Source organism: Vombatus ursinus, unplaced genomic scaffold, assembly GCF_900497805.2.
Source record: "Vombatus ursinus unplaced genomic scaffold, bare-nosed wombat genome assembly UNPS02014791.1, whole genome shotgun sequence".
NCBI classification, from domain to species: Eukaryota; Metazoa; Chordata; class Mammalia; order Diprotodontia; family Vombatidae; genus Vombatus; species Vombatus ursinus.
This window is the reverse complement of record NW_020954569.1, coordinates 2,074,582-2,097,069: the sequence shown is the minus strand read 5'-3', so window position 1 is coordinate 2,097,069 and position 22,488 is coordinate 2,074,582. Positions and strand designations below refer to the sequence as shown.

Below are 22,488 nucleotides of genomic sequence, written 5' to 3'. Positions count from 1 at the left end.
ATTAATAGATAATGATTCTGTTTAGCTTTGAAAAATGAGGCAGCTAGGTGGCGCAGTGTAGAGCACTGGCTTTGCAGTCAGGAGGACCTGAGTTCAAATCCTGTCTCAGACCAGACACTTGACACTTACTAGCTGTGTGACCCTGGGCAAGTCATTTAACTCCAATTGCCTCGCTTAAAAAAAAAAATGATTGGTACATTTAAAGAATTACAAAACATGAGACCTGTTTATAAAAGTTTAACCATACAAACCAATAAAAATTAGCTTGGATGCTGTGCCCTTTCATATACATCACAGACCTAATAGCCCTAAATTCTACCTCAAGAGAAAACTAAAAGGAGTCTATTATCAGAAAATTTGCTTAGTGATTTAAAGGTGCTTGCTATAATTATAAAGCATATATGCAGTTTTAGTGGCCTTTGGGTATCTGCAAACTGCTAGCTGTTTTAGTTTATAGCACAATTCAGTTTGTACCTTATTAGTCATATTAAACACATTCATGTTGGATTTAAATTTGGAACATTAACGTTGAACTCAGTCATATTTTAACTGAACATTTTTAAAGCCTAAAAATATTACATTTATTAATTCCATTGCAATTCATTTTTAAGTAGACAACATGATGAAATGTGACCCAAAAGTACAAACTGTCATTGAATTAATTATGGATTCAACTTGTGTGGATTTCTAGGCCGTTTAAGCTTTGTTTTCCTCCCGAGCATCCTCTGCCTTTGTAAAGCATTAGGGTAGCAATATATGCTTAGCTTCTAATTTTGGTTTTGCTTTTGTGTTCTCTCTCTTTCTGTCTTGGTTGTGCCTTTCTTCTTCCCATGGTACTGTGCTCACTCTTTACGTGCATCACCTGTGAATACCCTCCCCCTGCGCCGACCAATCAGCTGTTGGTGAAGGGGGTGAATGAGACTCTGGTAGCTCAGAGGGTTGTTCCTGCTCTCATTACTCTCTCCAGTGATCCTGAAATGTAAGTTTCTTACCTGACTTATACACATGCAGCATCCCTTTTAATATTCGTTTGTCGAGAAATAGCTGTCAGTATTTTTAAAAATCACATTGATGAATTCTTCTTCATAACTTTAAGTTATGTTTATTTTCATTAAATATTAATTTGTTCTGACCTCATCAGAATACCACTTGTTTGATATTAAGCCAAATTTAAAAACTCATAAAATGAGCCTGCAACTTAGAAGTTTACTCATTCATAGTAGGCCTGAACTATAGTTTGAGACTTATCTACTGAATCATATATAAAGATTTGAGTTATAAGTAGTTCAATCAATTTCAAATACCCAGATATGCTGATAGACTATTTCCTCCAAGCTAAAAAGGGATGCTCTACTAATCTCACTAACAGGTCATTACCAGTAAGCATAGTAGCATGAACCAAAGCCTTAACCATTTTAATGTCTGTTGTGGGTGACTAAACCAAGAAAGGCCAATGAGTCTGCCTGCCCATCCTCAGTCACAGCTAACCCAGTTCTCATTCCAGTTTACCAAACCATTTTTTATTGCATGTTGACTGGTTTACAGCTGACTCTTCGAGGCATGAGTGAAGCATTAGTTGACAAGCGGGTTGCTCCGGCCCTTGTTACCTTGTCCAGTGATCCTGAATTGTGAGTTTCACAGACTGCGACCTTAAGTTATCCTGTCTGTCTTTTTGAGCATTCTTCCTGGTCTGCTTTTATTTATTTATTTTTTATTTTGTCATTGCTAGAAACTAATGCAATATAAATTGTGCCCATATTGAATATATTTTAGCTTTATTTATTGGTTTCTTGAAGAAAGGTTAAATTTATTTATTTTCTTATTCCACAGCTCTGTCAGGATTGCCACAATTCCTGCCTTTGGCACCATTATGGAAACAGTTATTCAAAGAGAGGTAGGAATGCCATGAAACTGAATAGTGTTACTGACCTCACATGGTGATGCTATTTCTGTAACATTTGCTCCCTGAGACAGGCAGTACACATTTTACTTCTTAAAATGTACAACTGCAATTCCTGGGAATTACCAAAATGTCATCTTCCATTTTCATTCCTATACAGAAAAGTTATCTTTTCAAATTTAATAAAGTTTGTATATGTAATATTTTGAACAGTGAATTATGCTCACTATTATCATTAGAAATATAGCCCATCCTTTTTCACAATGCAACATGCTTTCTGCCAAAATACAAAAACCCCCTCACACAGTAGAAAATCCAGTTACTTATGCAAAATGATGAGTCATTTTGTACAGAGATGCTGTGCTTCACATTTTATTTGTTGACATTTTCATAAAGAAAATGAGCACCTTATGGTATGCATGTAAGTGAAGCTTATTTTAAGACCACTTTAAAGTGACTTTAAAATTTCACCATGTTAAATGTATGAAACTACCTGACTATGCACACTTTTCAGCTTCAAGTTATTTTTAATAATTCCATGTATTCTACAATACAGAATATTTCTACTATAAGGAAAATAAATGTGCCATAAAGGGATCCTTCTCATCTTTCTGGAAAGCAAGGCAAGGATTTGGCCAAGACAACTTCATTCCTTCTCTCTTGAAATGTGACACGAAAGAACATGATCAGAGGAAAGGAAGGGTAGAAAGATCAAGGGGAAAGCCATGTTAGTGGCTTAGACACCATCCGCCACTGAGAAATCCTATTTAGAGATAGTGACACATAAGTTGGCTAGAATATGTCTGTTCTCTATGAAGTATCAGGCCATACATTTATTCTCAGAAAACCTCTTGCAAGTAGATCCATATGCTCTAATTCTGGCATGAGGGATCCTGGGTTCAAATCCTCCCTCTGGTATTTAGTACTCTGTGACCTCAGTCAAATTATTTAATTTCCCTCAGCTTTAATTTTCTTCCCTGTAAAATGAAGAGATTTGACTGTTTGGCCTTGGAGGCCCCTTCCAGCTCTACATGTGCAGTTCTAGCAGGAAACTCTCGTACCAAAAACTGAACAGCCAGCCTGGGACTGGTGCTTTCCATTTATTACAGTAACTACTTCTACTTCACGTGCTTTAGTAACCAGCTCTTCAGAGATGAAAATAATATAATTCCATCTCTAAATATGTTTTCTTGTCACTACTTAATATTTTCAGTGATGCAACCACTTAAAACTTCACAATCCATTCCCTGAAATGTAACCTTTTAATTCCAAGACACATACGCTTAACAATGTTGGTGTTATTGTTAGTGTAGTGAATTTTTAGCAACTAGACATCTCAACAGAATTTCTTTTGTGTTATTCTGAAAAATGCTTTTGGATTTTTGCTATCCTAGCTTTCTCTAAAACTCTGTAATTGTTGTGACTCTGTAGTAAAAAATTGTTAGTTAATGGTCAACAAATGTTTGTTAAATTTTTTAAAAAATCAGATATATTTTGGAGTAGTAATTTTTTTCTCATGCTTCCACTTGGATATTTCACTGGTGAGCACAATATTCTGCAGAGCTTGCAGTCTTGCCAGAATTTCAACATGTTCTTAAATCCTAAAATAAAATATTTTAGGGAAATGTGAGTAAGAGATAAGTCATTGTTGAGTCATCAATTCAAAAGTGAATAAATGGGTAACTTGTACTATAATTTGCAATGTAATTTTAAATTTAAATCCTAAATCTCAGAAACTTATCTCCATTTCCTTAAATATTTTTGTGATAATGATTTTTTCTTTATTATTATACATTTCTTTCTGCCAGAAATAGGATAAAACATTGTGATAGGATCATTTGGGGGGTTTCCAAGTTTTAAATCTCTTCTAGACCAAACAGAACAAGTAAAGCACAAGTTTGGCCTGTGTTCTCTACTACTAACTTCTCTAATTACTTTAAGCAACTTTTAATTGTTTTTCATGCCACATTGCAGGTTAAGTCTCTGAACTTTCTTCTTTTATTTTGGTAAACTCCATGTACTTATGAACATTGTATTAACTATGTGTATATATTGATTTTAAGTTACTGGAAAGAGTGAAAATGCAGCTGGCTTCTTTCCTGGAAGACCCTCAGTATCAAGACCAACACTCTCTTCATATAGAGATCATAAAGACATTTGGAAGAGTAGGACCTAATGCAGAACCAAGGTTTCGAGATGAGTGTAAGTTGAGTTACTGTACTATCCTAATGTAAAGTATTCCTTGAATTATGGTGAACTGCAAAGCCTTTGTGAATATTCCTGACCCTGTGGTCCTGTATGCCATGTGAAGTGCTCCACTGTATGCTGCTTATACAGAAGTGAGCAGGTGGTAGTGGATAGATTGGACTGTGTGACCTTGGGCAAGTCATTTAACCTGTTTCAGTCTTTTAATAATATCATCTACCTCACAGAGTTTTTGTGAGGATGATATGGGATAACATATATAAGCCACTTTGCAAACCTTAATGTGCTGTATAAATGCTGTCTATCATCATTATTGTTATTGCTAAATAAACCATATGCCAAAAACTGGAAGTGCAAGGAGTCCTGATTTCTTTGTTACTTCATAATTGGCAATTGCTCAGTATTTATTGTCTAACAAAATTCATTAAATATTTCCACCAATTCAGGTCAAGAGCCGTTCTACAACTTAATCTTAGAGAGCTGCCTGAAACACTGAGATGGTTAAATCATTTGCTTAGGGACACCTGGCCAATGTGTGTCACATGCAGGACTTGAACCTGGGTCTTCATGGCCTTGAAGCCCACTCTGCATTGAGCCATGCTGCTCTTGATGAAGATTTGTTTCATTGACTGCATGGGATGAGAAAAGCAAAGACAGTGAGGAGAAATGAATGCAGTCTTCTTTTATTAGATACAATAGTGATATCTTGTCTTTTGATGCTTTCTTAGGTAATTCTCATTTCTTCATAATATTTTTGGAATATGTTACCAGAGCCAGTTTTCCCTCTCAATTGAGACAAAATTTTGTGTGTGTGTGTTTGTGTCTGCATTTTTATTTATATGTATATGTTTTCATACATACATTCATACACACACACACACACACACACACGTATAATACATAGTTGTTTGAATGCGGTACTGAGACTGAAACCCAAGTCAGTTCATTGTTTTGTCTAGTAGACCATAAGGACAATAATATACTAAGATGCCAATCATCAGAAAACTACTCAATATAAACAAAATGTTAATTAAGGAATTTTTTTAGGAAAAATCTAACATTTTCACTCTTTCTTTTTCAGTTGTTATACCACATTTGCACAAGTTGGCTTTGGTCAACAACTTACAAACTGTGGATTCCAAAAGACTAGATATTGCTACTCATCTGTTTGAAGCCTACAGTGCACTTTCCTGTTGTTGTATCCTTGTTTTCAAAGAAATTAATGTTTTAACCCATATTTTTGTTGTCTTTATAGCAGGGAGAGATTAGTATTTTTTCTCTTTGAATTACATAAAAAATAATACAATTTAGATTCTAATTTTTTTTAACTCAGTTCTTTTCCAATAATTCTTTTTTGTATTATTCTGTCCATTTAAAGTTTAATGTGTAATATATTTTTTGAGTGCTGAGATATTCTGTATGTTACAGTGGATAAGCAAGGTCCTAATCTCCAGTTTTGAAAAATATTTATCTACCTTCTTCAACTATGCAAATTTGGACAAAAAAAGTGCGAAGAGATTTAGGGTACTTAAGGAAAAACATACGTTGGTCTTCAGTTTGTTGCCTGAAGCCTTATCCAACATGGATGTCATTGCTGAAGAAGGAGATATATTGTTCTAAACCTGATGTTTTCTAAGAAAATGCCTGGCCTTCCATGTTCTGTATATTCCTTATGAGGGCAGCCGCATGAATGACTATGGTCTTGACGTGTCCAGTATTGCCTTTTTTCTAGAGGAAGATTGCTACAACTCAGTGGTACTTCTTTGAACAGGGAAGATGAAGAAGAAAGATAGATGAAAGAAAAGAAACAAAGAAAAAGATGAAAGCTTGAAGGAGATGAATTTTATCTTAAAGAAAGAACAAATTTGGGAAGGAGCAAGGAAAATCACCAAATTTGACCAAGAAAACTTTTAAGCTGCAACTTGAGAAAAAAAATGTTCACGCATGCATAAAACTGGAAAATTCACCCATATTATGGAGAGTAATAGATATAACAGAGTAAGAATTGCAGTAAAATAGATTCCCAGTAATATTTAGGATAAAATAACAGGGAATGAAATTAGGAACAGTAATTATGGCCTTGTATGTCAATAATCAAAATATAGCCTTTGAGTAATATACAAAATGAGCTAAAAATCTAATAGTAGAATATAAATTACTGTCACGATTTAAAAGTATATTTTCAAAAGAAATAGCTCTAATAGATTTGCACTACTACAGTAGCATGTGTGTATATGATATATGTAAACATGTACATGTAAATTAAAATTCACAAACCTGAGGAGAAGATGCACGGTAAAAGAACTTTTGAATCAGGATAAAAGAGGGGGGAAAGTATACAAGGCGTCCCAGGGTAATTGTGAGGATAAAGTAAGATATTGTATCTAAAGGGCTTTGCAGACCTTATAAAGCCTATTGTAAATGCCATTGGCATTGTTGTTGTTTCCCTGCCTAAGGATGATGCTTTCAGAATCATAAAATCTCAGCAACCATAGAGTCTAACCATACCTGGCCAAGAATCCCCACCTCACCCCCAACTTCCCTGATGAAAGATCATCCAGGCTTTGAAGACCCCTGGTTCTACTTTTGAATAGCTCTAACTACTAGAAAGTTTCCCCTTATATTGAGCTGAAACCTGCTTCTCTGTTATCCATTGCTCCTAGCTCTGGGCTGTAGAATGAAATATAGTTTCTTTTCCACAGGATAGTGTTTTAAATGTTTGAAGACAGTAGTATTTATTTATCCCTCTTAATTCCTCTGTTCTCCTGACTAAGAGTTGTTTCAGTTAGTTTTCATGTAGCATAATTTACAGGTCTTTCATCATCCATATTGTCCTTACCTGGACACTCCAAATTAGCAATAACCTTTCTAAAATGTGGCACATACAACTGAACATAGTACTCCAGATGTAATCTGACCATAGCTAAGCATTGTGGAAGTATAACCTCTTTCTAGACACTATGCTTCTCACCATGGCCTAAGCAAATTAGCTTTTTTTTTAGTTACATATCACATTGTTAATTTCTTTTGAGCTTATAGGCCAGTAAACTCCCATATCTTTTTTCAGGCAAACTACTATTTAGCCACCCTTCCCTCATCCTGTACTAGTGACGTTGGTTTCTTAAACCCAAGATAAGACACGACATTTCCTAATGAAGATTACAAACCTGGCCCAGAAACAAGGTATATTAGTGGTAGTGGAAAACAACAATTATCCAGACATCTGATGAAAGGCTAGTTGTGCTTTAAAAATTATAATAATCTGATAAATTTTTACTTGCTGATAATTTCATCTCTCAGAAGGTAGAGGAAGGTTTGAGGAGAAATGTTTCTCTAGACTTCTTTCTGTCTTGTGTAAAGAACCAGTTGATGATGTATGGAGGATGGGAACCTAAAAAGAGGCAGAGACCTCGTTTTCTTAACAGCCAAAGATGGGATTGAAGTATATAGGAAAATAGATGAGTGCTTAGGCCAGGAAAACTCATTTCATTATGCTTAGGTAATGATAAGGGAAAGTGCCTGAAGAGCATTAAAGATTTAAAAATGCAATTTGGAGCATGTAGTTGCAAATGACCCCAACAGGGAAGAAAAAGGAAACATCTAAGCATTTCTTCAGTAAATTCAGATTTTTAAAGGACATGTGCAAAAGGTAGAAGGGGAGACAAATACATGCATACATACATACATACATACATACATATTCATGATGAAAAGGGAGGCATAGAACTAATAATAGTATCAGGAAGGATAAAGTCCAGAAGGATTTTTTTAGATATTTGCAAAGCAAAAAAGAAGGAAGGGATAAATCCACTGCTGGAGACAGATTGTGTAATGTTAGCAAGTGACATAGAAAGCAGAACTACTAAACTTCTGTTTTGCTTCTATCTTCTCTATCCAGGAGAATGATCTTAAAACTAGAGTGTTGAACAAACATGACCAAGTAAGAATTCAAGTCCAGAATCGGTGAAAATTTAATGAGGTTAGTCAGGCATGAATGGTTTTTAATTAAGTCATGTTGTCTTTTAGGGATCACTAATGCCCTTTCTAAGTGTCCATAAACCTCTCGTAAATAATATGTTCTAAAATTTTGCTTGGAATAGAAATAAAGCACACAGGAATGTAATTGTAAAGTCTACTTTCCTTTTTTCAAAAATCTTGATCATTGCTTTTCTCCTTTTAACATGTCCAAAACAGAAATTATTGTTTTCCCCTAAAACCCTTTTCCCCCCACTTCCCTTTCATTGTAGAGGGCAACATCATCCTCTCAGTCCTCAGGCCCCCAACCTAGTTGTCATCCTAGATTCCTCACTATTTCCAACCTTCCCCCTTCCTACCTCCCCCAGTGCCCAAGCTGTTGCCAAGACCTGTTTGATTTCCCCTTGCAATATCTCTCAAATATGCCCACCTTCTCTTCTCTGACATTGCCACCACTCTGATGCAGGCTCTCATCACCTCGCACCTGGATTATTGCAATAGCCTGCTGGTAGGTTTGCCTACCTCAAGTCTCTCCTCATTCAGATCCATCTTCCATTCAGTCATTAAAGTGATTTTCCTAAAGCACAGGTACAGTGTCACCCTGCTACTCAATAAATTCCGTGGCTCCTTGTTGCTTCCAGGAGCAAATACAAAACGCTCTATTTGGCATTCAGAGATCTTTATAACCTAGCCTTCTCCTACCTTTCCAGTCATCTTATACCTTACTCCCCAACACATATTCTTCTATCCAGTGACACTGGCTTCCTGACTGTTTCTTGAATAAGACACTACATTTCTCAGCTCTGGGCATTTTCTCTGGCTCTCCTCCATCCCTGAAATGCTTTCCCTTCACTCCAGCTATTTACCTCTCAGGCTTCCTTTAAGTCCCAACTAAAATTCGATCTTCTAGAGAAAGTCTTTCCCAAACCCCCTTGATTCTAGTGTCTTCCCTGTGTTAATTATTTCCTATTTACCCTGTATGTAGTATATTTTATATGTTGTGTTCCTCATTAGATTGTGAGCTTCTTTAGAGCAGGGACTCTCTTTTCTCTCTTTTTTTAAATATTTTTATTTAAAGTTTTGAGTTTTAAATTCTGTACTTCCCTCTCTCCCCTCCCCTCCTTTCTCCCCAAGACAGTAAGCAATCAGATATAGGTTATACTTGTGCAATTATATAAACATTTCCATATTAGTCAGTTTGTACAAGAAGACTCAAATAAAGAAAGTGAAAAATAGCATGTGTCAGTCTGTATTCAAACAGTATCAATTCTTTCTCTGGTGGTGGATAGCATGCTTCATCATTAGTCCTTTGGGATTGTCTTGGATCATTGTATTGCTGAGAATAGCTAAGTCGTTCACATTCTTCGTTGAACAATATTGCTGTTACTATGTACAACATTCTCCTGATTCTCTTCATTTCACTATGCATCAGTTCATGTAAGGTCTTTCCAGGTTTTTCTGAAATCATCCTGCTTGTTATTTCTTGTAGCACAGTAATATTCTGTTAGAATCATATACCACAACTTGTTTAGCCATTCCCCAATTGATGGGCATCCCTTTGATTTCCAGTTCTTAGCCACCTCTTTTGTCTCTTTTGTTATCCCCAGCACAGTTCCTGGCACATAGTAGATACTTAATAAAATGTTTATTGATTGATTATGTTATGGATTCAGAGTGTAGATTGAGACTTTTTTTGGGCATAGCCAATAGAGGAATTTGTTTTACCTAACTGTACATATTTATAATAGAGACTTTGTTCGCTTTCTTTCTAATTAGGGAGAGGGGAAAGGGACTGGAGAGAGAGAAAACAGGTTTTCATTGACTGAAAAAAAAAGTTAAAGCAAAGACAAAGCAATTAGCTATCTTTTAAAAAATGATCAGTAAAACTGGCTCAGCAATCACAATTGCCATTTCTTTCAGAGTACCCAAAGATGTACTTTGTCCAGTCCTAGTGACTTGATCTCATTCAAAATAGCTAGGGTCTTTACATAACATTTCCTCATTTGTCTTTTATTTTGACCTGGTTAACCATTCTATCCTTTCCAAACCATTCTCCTTACCAAAGAAAAATTAGAGTTGAATTGTATGCTGCCTTCTCACCATCTCACATTATCATCATTCCATCTGCTCAGCAGCAATCCTTCTCTTATTCCCAAAGTTACTTTAAAAAAAAAACGACTTCATGTTGACCTCATCATTTGCTGTCAGCCTTGCCTTGTTTTGGACTTTTAGTACTTCTCTTACTATTATTCCGACATTGCACTGTAATTGTGTCTTCATCCTTAATTCCCTGTTCTCGCTTTTTGTTCTATACATTTCTTTTAAAATTCTAAGTTACAATGAGCACCCTGTACAGCTAGATCAATCTTTATAATTCAGGCTGACTTTTGATGGAAATGCAATATAGTTCAGTAGAAAAATTGCTAGATTTGAGGGGCAGCTAAGTGGCGCAGTGGATAGAGCACCAGCCCTGAAGTCAGGAGGAGCTGAATTCAAGTCCGGCCTCAGACCATACACTTGACACTTACTAGCTGTGTGACCCTGGCAAGTCACTTAACCCCAACTGCCTGAAAAAAAAAATTGCTGGATTTGGAGTTGGGGGCCTGACTTCAGTTCTCAGCTCTCCTACTTACTATCTGTATGACTTTGGGCAAATCACTTTACCTATCTGGATCTAATTTTCTTCATCTGTAAAATGAGAAGGATTGAGCTAGAAGGTAGCTTCCAGCTTTTAAATCAATGATCTTATAATGATCTTTAGTTTCCCTTTTTCCTCATCTCAATAATTTCTGCTTTTCTCATCAGAGTTTTACACTTCCCATCCATGTTGGGCTAACTTCTTTTATTAACTATTAACCATTGGATCTAAGCTGTTATTTCTCTGAACTTTTTAATCTGAGCTCCTAAAATCTGAGGCATGACAGACTACAACCAGCTTTATTTTCCTCTTCTGTCACAAATTCTGATATTAAGTGGTCACCCCTACCCCCAAGGTTCCCATTATTTCTTCTTCATCAAAAAACTATTGGTCAGAACCTGGTTCAAAATAGCCTTTTTTCTCTTTTTACTTCTTCCATTTTTTGAAGGGTTGAATGATCGTTAATGGAAGTCTGCTACTATTAGCTACTCTGCTTTTAGCAGAGAGAAGACTTCATCATTCGAAATAGTTGAAGTTCCTCACCATTATCATTTATTTCCTTCATGCCAGGTTCGAGATCTGTATCCTACATTTCTTACCTAATTCTGCCTTCTATCTAAGTGGTCTGTAGTATCCTCTGAGGACAATATTGCTTTTGTTTCTTTCTCCGTTAATTATTATCCAAATAATTTCAACATGTTTCTCCTCTTTGTTTTCAGGTTTTCCCTAGAGTAAATCTTTTTAAATAATGTGATTAATAAAGCAATATTAATATAAAAGGTGGTCCCTGATCCTGTCTTTATTTCATTTCTTTTTTTTTTTAGGCAATTGAGGTTAAGTGGCTTGCCCAGGGTCACACGGCTAGTAAGTGTAAAGTGTTTGGTCTGAGGCCGAATTTGAACTCAGGTCCTCCTGACTTCAGGGCCGGTGCTCTATCCACTGCGCCACCTCGCTGCCCCTCCTGTCTTTATTTCAGACTACACCACTGCTTCTTGTATTTTTTCGTGTCATTTAAATAAGATATATTCTTCCATATCTGCATTCTAGTCATGATTCCTACCCTGTGATTTCTGACTGATAATCTCTAAGGTCAAATTTCCCTCCTGGTCTCAGGTCTCTCATTTTGTTTATTATTAATAACCCATGTTTTGTACATTTGTAAATAGATAGAGGTTTTATTGCTGTATCTCTTCTATGAATTACCTGTTCCATTTTCTGCTGTCATGTTTCCTATGCTGCACTTGTTGTTCTCTAAGGTTCTAGGCTTGGCTGATCTATGGAATCAATTTTATTCCTCCCCTTTTTCAATTGCTCAACTCTTGATGAGGAGGCAGAAAGTAGGAATTAGGGTTGAACATTGACAGGTTAGGAAAAGTAAAAGATCAAAGGGAAATAGGAAAAGGATTCCAGGGTAGAGGATTGAACATTCCTGTGATTCAGTTTGGTGCTTTCATACTTAGAGAACCACCCTCACTGACTGTTGATTAACAAATCCATCTTAACATGAAGCTCCGTAGTAATGAGCCACATGACCCTATTCAGTCCTATCCTTGTCAATATTTTTCCCATCAGATGTGAAGATGCCAAAAGGCAAACTTATCAGAGTTGAAAACAACATAATGCTTGGATGGAGAACTAATAACATTGAATGGCAAAATCAAAATTTGAAAAGATTTTAAAAGACAAGATGATGAGCCAAAACTAACATGAATTTGCTAAGGGATAAATATTGTCTTCTATTTAGATTGAAAAAAGAAATTGCGCAAATATATGATGGGAAATTGTGGTGTAAAAGTGTCATTGTGAAAAATACCTTAGAATTTTATAGTTAACTCAGAAACAATACGAGCTAAAATTTTTACATGGCTTCTCAAAAAGCTAATTTATTATTACTACAATAATACTATTGGACTTGGTTGGCATACTGGTTTGTTTTACTGAATTTTTTTCATCTTTGTTTAGAGGAATGGCTACTGAAAAGAATAGGGGAAGAAGTAGATTTAGAAAGGAAAGTGACATAAAGATAAGACTTTAAAAAAAAAAAAAGCTAGAGCAACCTTAGACTTGTTTTTAGAGAAGTCTAATATCTAGATTAAGGGCATTAGTGGTCCCACTGAACCCTTCAGTGGTCAGACCATATCAGAAAAACTATATTCAGTTCTGGGAACCATGTTTTAGGAATTAAGGAACATGTTCAAAAGGATATAACCATGATTGTAAGTAGACTAGAAGTTATGTCATATGAGGATCATTTAATAGAACCAGAATGCTAACCAGGAAAGAGAAGATTTGGAGGACAAAGGAGATCTTTAATTTGAAATATTTGAAGGATAGTCATGTGTGGGGCATATTAGACTTATTTTATAGATTTAGAAGCAACAATTAGAGGTTTTTGAGAGACAGATTTCAGCTTGATGTGAAGGAAAGATTCCTAACAATTAGAGATGCCTAAACACACTTTGGGCTGCCTCAGATCCCTATCTTCATAGAAACTGAAACTGAATAATGATTTGGTAGGGATTTTGAAGAAAAGGTTCCTTTTCATTTATAGATTTGACTAAATGACCTTTAAGATTCAGTGAATATTATTCAGTGAATATACTCAATAAATGTTTATCACAGTGTCTTGCACAAAGGAAATGCTTAATAAGTATTTGTTGAATGGAATTGTATGATTCTGTCAAGTTTTGTTTGTTTTAAATATTTCAGATTAACAATAAAGGAGTTTAATTTCCAGAAAAGTCATTAATGAGTAATTCCAAGTGAGGTAGTATGTATTAGCAATGTCCAGACACAATTTCACAGGAAATTTAAATAATGTATTTTTCCAATTAAAATTCTTTGTGATTTACTTTTACTTGTATTCTCCATAATTGTTCAAAAACAGCTTTTCAAACTTGTGTAAGGGGACCCATTTAGTACAATTTACCCAGTTTGGTGTATTTAAATATAGGCAAATTGTGTTTTTATTTAACAAATTACTTTCTTCTCTTGAATTATCCAAAAAGTGAGATAATTAAAAATATGCAAAGATAAACCCAAAGTAAAAGAAAATGTATAGAACATAAATAAGTTTAAAGATATCCTTTTTCCAGTCTTTCTGTATTTGGGAAAATCATATCACTTTGCTTTAATTCCTTAACCATCTTCTCTCTATAGTTATTTCAGAAGATTTAATGGTTAATCACTTTTTACCAGGACTCAGGTGTTTAAGGAATGATATGGAACACCTCTCACCGGAGCATGAGGTAAGCATCAGTGAACATTGGTGGGCATTGTTAATGTATGTTTGTGATGAGTTTATGTCTTTTTTCTCAAGCAGACATTTCTGCTGCTTTGTCTAGAACCTTGATTATTTTCACTATTTTTTAAAATTATGGTTCACTCTTAGTGCTACAGATTTATTTATGAAATTAAATATCTCTTCAGATATTTCAGAAAGATCATTTTTATGAAGTTAAATTTTTTTTAAAATCCTATTATATAAACTGTAGTCATTTAAAGTTGAAACAGATGAACAGACAGGACCACTCTTTGGAATGTCATCATCACCTAGAACTGTTCTGTTTCTGAAATTGCATACCCTGAGTTTTATTCCTCTAACCACAATCTTGTTTACTTGCTTTTTCTTAATGAACTTACTGGCCCTTCAGCCCCTTCCTATTTTCCCAGTCTGTCTGTATCTTCTGGATTCCTTTGCTCCCTGCCCAGCCTAGACCCCCACGATCAGCCATATTCACCTATTCCCTCTGGGATACCCTGTAATCCCAAACTTGCCTCGCCTGCCGGCCTGTCTCCCTCATCTCTGACTCTGAAGAAAAGCATAACAGTATAGTGAAACAGAGCTTCGGTTAAGTGAACATTGGATCCTAGATTTAGAGCTGCTGGGGACCTTTCATCTAGTCCAACTCCATTTTTCTGAGAAGAAAGCATGGTAACAGAGGGCATGTGCTTGAACACCCTCTGCCAATAAGAAGAGGTGATAATTTCTTGACTTGCTTTAATGTCAGTTTCCTCTTTAAAAAGGTGAGGAAGCAATAAAGGGAAATTCCTTTCTCGATCTGATTCTCATCAACAGTGAGCAACTAGTTTCATGTGTGGAAATGATTGGCAACTTGGAATACAGGCAGTGAAAACTCTTCCCCAGAATTTCAGAGAAGAAAACAGGTTTCAAAGGAGGGCTATGTGGGTTCACGTGAACTAAAATTCTTTATGGACAGTTAGCTTAGAAAAGATGGGAAGATCTTAAGAATAAAATTCCAAAAGTACAGACAATATTGATGAGAAAAGGGGAGCTTTCTAAAAGGACCACTGTAGAAACATAAAGATCATATAGGCAACATAGGGTACATAAAAAATAGTGACATAAAAAACATAGAGGGGCAGGTAGGTGGTGCAGTGGATAGAGCACCAGCCTTGGAGTCAGGACAGCCTGAGTTCAAATCTGACTTACTAGCTGTGTGACCCTGAGCAGGTCACTGAAACCCAGTGCCTAGCAAAAACACACACACACTCACTCTCCCCCCCCCCCCCCCCCGCCATCTCTCTCTCTCTCACTCTCACACACACACACACACACATCAGGGCTGAAGTTAATTGATCTGAAGCTATAAAGGAAAACCAGAAGGTATTTTTTAGAAAGACTAAGGGTCGCTTAGAACCACTACCCAGGTGGCGAGGATGTATCAGACACTGAGAGAAGGTAAAACCAATCCTCATTTTCACATAATGACAGATTTTTAGAGTGAGAAGAAACCCCAATGCTTATCTACTTCAGCCCATATCAGAAAAATAGTCGCTATTACAACATAACTGATGAGAATTTTTTAGTATGTACTGCTTTCTTTATATTTTCTTTCTTTATGTTGCCCCCCCCCCCCCCCGCCATCAGAATGTAAGATCCTTAGCAAGGACTATTTTCGGTTTTTGTTTGTGCTCTTAGCACAGATAGAAAACTTATGATAAATGCTGATTGATTGATTAGGTAACACTGTTTCTGCTGTATCTATAAACTCATGATAAATGTTGATTGATTGATTGGGTAACACTGTTTCTGCTGTATCTATTCCCACTGTTGGCTTGTGGAACATTGCTCTCATAAGGTGCTCTGAAAATTATAGTCTATCCAAAACTGTCTCTTCACTGCTGTTTAGCAGTTAAGGTGGTGTTTTGGGGTTGGATTTTTTTTTGAGTTTTTTTTGTTTTGTTTTTGAGGGGAGGGTTGGTTTGTTTTGGTGAGGCAATTGGGGTTAAGTGACATGCCCAGAGTCACACAGCTAGTGAGTAGTATATGTCTGAGGCCAGATTTGAACTCAAGTCCTCCAGGGCCCGTGCTCTAGATGGCTGGTGCACCACCTAGCTGCTCCCTAGCAATTAAGTTTTATTTTATGTCTGTTAAATTCCCCACAGTAGCTGCTCCATAACATTAGTTACTTTTGGTAATTTATCTCCTAATTGACTAAAAATTTTCAGGCCATTAGACCCCTGTTCCCTCAGCTTCCCTCCATTCTATCTTAAAATTTCATTGTATCTTTCCAGAGTCCTAAAACAGCCTTCTAGAACATGAGTACTTCCTGAACCACCTCTTTCTTGTCTTCCTTTCAATTAAAAACATATGCACTTAGTACCTAACTATGTCTGAGGCACTTTGATAAGTTCTGTGAGGAATAATACTCTCTACTTTCTGCTCTTCTATTTTAGTTTAATTCAACAAATGTTTATTAGTGCATAAAATGGGCCAGGCATCGTTTCTCCTTTTGGCCCTTAATCCTTTGAAACTTTTTTTCTACCACTTAACCTAAGGTACTTCCCAGCCTTCATTCTTTATTCTGCTTGTAACGTTTCATCCTGTTGCCACCCCCTTCATTCTTAAAAACCATCTCCTTCCTTGGATTTTGTCATAATGTGCTGCTTTGAGTTTCTTCTTTGACCTTTTCTTCCTACCTCATGATAAGGGTGTTTCTCAAGGTTCTTGTGCCATGTTCTCTATCTACATCAGAGGTTCTTGAGATCTGTGAACTTTTTTTTTTATACTTTGAAAAATTATTCTGAGAAGAGATCTGTAGACTTCACAAAACTGCAAGAGCGTTCTATGGTGCGAAAAAGGTTTAAGAATACGTCCTCCATATGAATCTATAGTTTCCATTGCTAATGTCTCCTGGTCTACAGTCCAACTTTCTACCTCTTGCTCTTGGATAGAAATATCTAACCTTTCAAATTCAATATGTCTAAAAACAAATTCATCACTAATCTAGTTGCCTTATCTGTAATCCCATCATTTTACAGACAAGGCCATTGGCCCAGTGCAATTAAATGGATTTGCCCAAGATTACACAGGTAGTAAGCCAAGATTTGAACCTAGATCCCCCAGTAAACATATTTTCCAAATTGACTTAGGCAATGTTTAACAGGAGAGACAGTGGCACTGTTTTTATAATTGTAGACTCTAGACTAATGGAAGAACAGTATGTCAGCAAATTACTTTAAGAAATTCAATAAAAGTAAGTATAACACATAATATATATTGATTTTATTAATTTAATACACATTTGTTAAACACTTGCTTTGTTCAGAACCACATAGTAAGTGTTAGGGAAAATACAAATATAAGCTATGATACAGCTCAGATCTTGTAGTGTTACTGTTTTTTGCAATGTGGAGGATTAGAATTATGACCCAAAGTCAGATTACTGTAATACACAGTATTATACACTAAGTACATTGGAAGGTTGTGAAACCGTGCTATTTGAAATTAAAAGAAGCAGATCATTGTCAACTTGAGAATCAGATTGAGGTGGGGGGAGGCAGGTGAGTTATACTTAAATGGATGGATGGGTAGTCATCTAACTTACTATATTGTTCCATGATCTCAGGGATCTTTAGCATTCTCTCTTTAAGGTACTAATGGTTCACTTTCCTTCACACTATAATATTTTCTATTCATGCTTTAGTTTCTTTTTTCTGGCTTTGATCATTTTTCCTTCTGGTTTTTGGGATCTTCTCCATTGGTTTGTATATTTGTGTATTATGGTTTTGTTTTGTTTTTTCTTTTATCTTTGTTGTTTCAGCCTTTTTTCTTGTATCCAGGTCACTTATTCTCTAACTTCTCCCTCTTTATTCATGCTATAGAGTAGACCAACTAAGCTTCAGCATCAGGGTCACCTCAGCCCCCTCACTTTGGGGCATCTAGAGTGCTCCATCCTTGGTTTCCTGCCTTGAGTAACCTCCCAGTGTAGGACTAAGCCCAGCTCAGCTTCTAGTCTCCTTTTCCTATAGCCCATATCTAACCAGTGCTGTTCTCAGCCCACCTCATTCCTCTTGCTCCATCTCCTTCATGTGACCAAGCAGAGGAGACTGCTTCTTGTAGGTGTGTGAGCAGAGTCGCTGAGGGTGGGTCCCTCCCTGAGGGCCAGGTCATGCAAGTCTGATATCTTGCAAAACTTTAGCCCACTGCACCCCGGTCTGATGGCAATGGTAGGCAGACAGCGTTGTTCAGTATATTCTGTAAGTTTAAAGTCCTCTGGTGTTCATCTATAAGATTACTACCTTACTGAGACTATTTTGTCCTCTTTTTGTGAGGATTTAGGTATAATTACATCTGGTGCATAATTCCTTTTTTTTTTGAAAGATGAAGAGTTGAAGGGGTTGGAAGAAAACTATTCCATCATCTTGCTGGTCACCAGAAATAAAAATAAATTTGTTCTCCAGTGACCAAGAATTTTGCTTCTGTAACATTTAGTTTTTGTGAAATCTGTAATTCCTTTAAAAAAAAAAAAAACCTAGGACAGACTTGTTTTTCAGCATGGAATCCTGGATATGTGTGTGACTCTCTTGTTAAAACTTCCATCTAGCTTACTACACTTTATACTTTCTTGTATACTTCGATAGAAAAGTTTTATGTCAGTTAGTCATTGTCACTTCTACTTACAGCTCTCTAGAGATACCTTGAATTTAATTAGGATATAAGAGAGTTCCAGAGCCATGTCCATTACAGGCCATTATGGGCCCTTAAACTTGAACCCCTGCTAACTGATAACCCCCTCATCAAGGTCATCTGCAGCTCTTTTGAAGTGCTTAAGTGTTCAGTCCCAAAGCTGTAGTAGCAGCTACACCCTGACTGACCTTCTTCAAAGAGGTAAGGAAAGGCTATACTTGTGTTATTTTCCTCTAGCAATTAAAAAGGGCCAGGAACGTGCAGAGGTCACACAGCTTTAAAAAGAACTCCCAGGAGCTGGGGCAGCACAGATTCTGCAAGCATTGCCTTCCTCATCCTGGCCCTCCTGCCACAGCTGACATAGCCATCCTCCAGCTGTATTTGGAGGCTCACAGACTCCCACGTGTGCTGGGCTGGGCACCGTGAGATGAAACTGCTGCTCTTCCTTACTTTAGACGAGACAGAGGGAAATGGTGTAGAGCTTGACACTGACCTCAGCCTCTGCTTATTCAAAGGGGATGTGGGTGTGAGTGTGTCTGTGTACGGAAGTCCCATCTAGAAATCTAATACTCTAACATTTATATTTGGAGGGTAACCACAGGATAGAGGTAAGATACATCTCAGGGACGGGAATATCTCAAAATCGTTATTTCTGAACATTTGTCTAATACTGATACTCATCATGTTGTTAAATATTAGCATTTTGAACAGAGAAAAAAGTTCTGGATAATCCTAAACCCTCAGAGTTAGAAGGGACCTCAGCAGCTCTCTAGTCCAACTCATTCCCATACAGGAGTCATCTGAACAGTATACCCAACAGCTTGTCATCTAGATATGGCTTTAAGACCTCTTGTGTATTCATACAGAGACAGTGAGAGAGAGTTGGCCTAAGATAGGGGTGGGGAACCTGTGGCCTCGAGGCCATGTGTGTCCTCAAGTGTGGCTTTGACTGAATCCAAACTTCACAGAACAAATCCTCTTAATAAAAGGATTTGTTCTGTAAAACTTGAACTCAATCAGAAGGCTGCACCTAAGGACCTAGAAGGCCACATGTGGCCTCGAGGCCGCAGGATCCCCACCCCAGCCTAAAGAACCACAAAGACCCAGATTCAGTTCCTGCCTGTGACTCTGTGATTCTGGGCAACTTCTCCATGCACCGAACCATTATCTGAGACTATGAATTGCACATCTGCCTAGGTATAGGCAGTTTTCTACACTACTGAAGTCACAGGCCTGGACAAGAAGTGGGGGGAAAGTGTATTGACTTGGACGTGATATTGCATTAACAATGGATCTTTCTTCTTCATCAGGTTATTTTAAGTTCCATGATAAAGGAATGTGAGCAGAAGGTAGAGAACAAGACTGTCCAAGAGCCTCCTGGGTAAGTAAAGCTAAGATTACCATCCAGCACTGTGAATTAATTCATTTTCTGCATCAAAATGTAGTATAAGACATTAGCAGTATCTTGAATTCTGTATTATTTTGTAGTCAGATAGTTAGAAAACAAGAGTTTAGTCTAAAAAAAATGTATAATTTTATGAGTAATTTGTATGAGGCCACTATAATGCAGAAAGGATTGTGACTTGATACTATTAAGTGTTTCATTTATGTTTCTAACCTACCATTAGCACTAAGATTCTCTGAGAAGTAAATTACCAACTTAAGTATGAAAGAGTTAAGTAAAGAAGAGCTACAAAGGAACAGCATTTTATAATCTGATTTATATTAGCATAGTGAATAGAGTGCCTGACCTGGAAGTTCAAATCTGGCCTCAGACACTTAATAGTTGTGTTACCCTGGGCAAGTCATTTTAACCCTGTTTGCCTCAGTTAACACATCTGTAAAATGAGCTGGAGAAGGAAATGGCAAAGTACTCCAGTTTCTTTGCCAAGAAAACCCCAAATGGGGTCAGAAGAGTCGCACATGACAGAAACGAATGAACAGCACCACATATTAGAAAACTTTGGACAATAACTATTTAACTATTAAAATCAATTTGTTATAAAACAAACTCAATGTAGAATATCATATTTTTCTAACTGAACTATTATTGATATAAGAACTCTAATTAAAACCTTCTACGAAGTAAAATCTCTTTTCCATAGTTAGGATTTTTGTTCATAGATGGTTAAATCATTAGATTACATAAAGTTTTTTTTTTTTCATTCAGCAAAAAATTTTAATAGATTTCTATTCCAAAGATCATCAAATTGTTCATATCAGAGAATGCTTTTATTATCTCACTAATAACTTTAGGTTCATTTTTTTTCAATGCATTAAAGTTTGCAAAGATTATTTGCCTTCTTTGGTTTATAAGTTAAATTGTAAAGCATTTTAGAATAAATTCAAGGAAAAAAACTCCATGAAAAATGATTAGTTTGCAGTAGTTGAGGGGAAAGATGCAAAAGACATCCTTCCTGTTCGTTCTGCATACCAAAAAAAACTTCACATTCACATCCTTCGTAGTTAAATTTCATTTAGAGTGTATTTTCAATGCAATATTGAAAAAAGAGAAATGCTTTTGTAACTTCCCAAGATTGCTTCCTTTATGTAACCTTCCCTTTTTTTATAGTTCTGTTTTTCATAAACAGCATTAGAAAATTCTTCCTTTTGGGGGGAAGAGTTGGGAATTATTTAATGTGTTGCTTTAAGTGTTCACAAGTTAATGTCTGATAATTATAGAAAGAAAGAAGTTGCCGACTTCACTAAATAAACACCTAATTAAATGGACACAGTTCTAGAAATGGATTTTAAAATTTCACGTGTAACTCAGGTATTTATCTTGAAGACTTGATGTATATAAAGCTGGCTTTTCAAAAGCATACAACAGTGTAAAATTGTTATTTTGGCAAAAATCCTTACCCCTGGTTTGAAAGAAGGCATTATATTGCCTTTATTGTATGAGAAGAGCTGCTTTGTCTGCTTAATGATAATTTGTCTTAGAAATTTTAACAAAATATTAATATTTAAGATTTTTAAAATTATGTGCATCACAGAGTAAAAAGAAACTATTCTTTAGAAAGAGATTAATTAACTAAATTGCCCTATTTAGTAGGGTAATTTTTTTTTTTTTTTTTAGCCATTGTTAAGAAAAAAGGATGGAAAAAGTCTTAAGATATAAAAAATGTTTTTGTGTCAGGATAGTAGGGGGAAATGATCACTCACCTGCACTGCTATTGACTTGTGTTAGAAATTTTCCTTTTAGGGACTATAATGGCAGGTGACCCTTTATTTTGTGAGTTGTAATGACTCAGTCAGTTTGGATTTACAGAGCAAAGCCTGGAGAGATTGCTTGTTGACCAACTGACTGATTGGATTCCTATGATAATGTTAGATTTCTACAAGCTGACCGTCGATTAACTATCACTGTGTGCTTGTTGTTTCGGAGAATTATACTGAGCTAGTTCATTTGAGAAAAAAGATCTCTCCAAAAAGCATTCCTCATGTTCCAAAATCTCTAATGACAAGGGCTTGAGGTTGATTTTATGGCCAGAATCTGAAGTACATAGATATATACAGTTGGTATATGTTACTCAGTTATTCAGTATATAATCTTGTGATTGTAGAAATATTTGGTTCCTACTGTCTGATTGTTTTCAGTAGAAAATGTAGATCTAAATTGCTTTTCTTAGTTTTTCAAAATTGCAATTGTAAAATTTTTATCTATAAAGCTAAATATTGGCCTCTAAAACAGTCTATCCATCAAGTAAGTAAAGATTTGCTCTGTAGACACAAAAATAGGCCTGGATTTTTAACTCTATTTTTGTCATCCTTTCCAAGATTGTGCTGCAGTAGTAGTAGTAGTAGTAGTAGTAGTAGTAGTAGTAGTAGTAGTAG

The 22,488-nt window shown here is 36.2% G+C and overlaps 1 protein-coding gene across 3 annotated transcripts in view; it reads left to right on the top strand.

Annotated features, from left to right (window-relative positions):
* Nucleotides 1-22,488, top strand: part of RELCH (RAB11 binding and LisH domain, coiled-coil and HEAT repeat containing) — a 133,004-nt gene that overhangs the window by 108,230 nt on the left and 2,286 nt on the right. Inside the window, exons 23-28 of one of the 3 annotated variants that reach the window (XM_027868831.1) lie at nucleotides 1,546-1,628; nucleotides 1,831-1,894; nucleotides 3,964-4,102; nucleotides 5,187-5,303; nucleotides 13,878-13,966; nucleotides 19,962-20,032. In XM_027868831.1, the coding sequence (XP_027724632.1) occupies nucleotides 1,546-1,628; nucleotides 1,831-1,894; nucleotides 3,964-4,102; nucleotides 5,187-5,303; nucleotides 13,878-13,966; nucleotides 19,962-20,032 (563 nt within the window). Of the gene's footprint in view, nucleotides 1-896; nucleotides 980-1,545; nucleotides 1,629-1,830; nucleotides 1,895-3,963; nucleotides 4,103-5,186; nucleotides 5,304-13,877; nucleotides 13,967-19,961; nucleotides 20,033-22,488 lie in introns of those variants that run through there. The other 2 variants (XM_027868830.1, XM_027868832.1) reach the window with 2 other exon arrangements.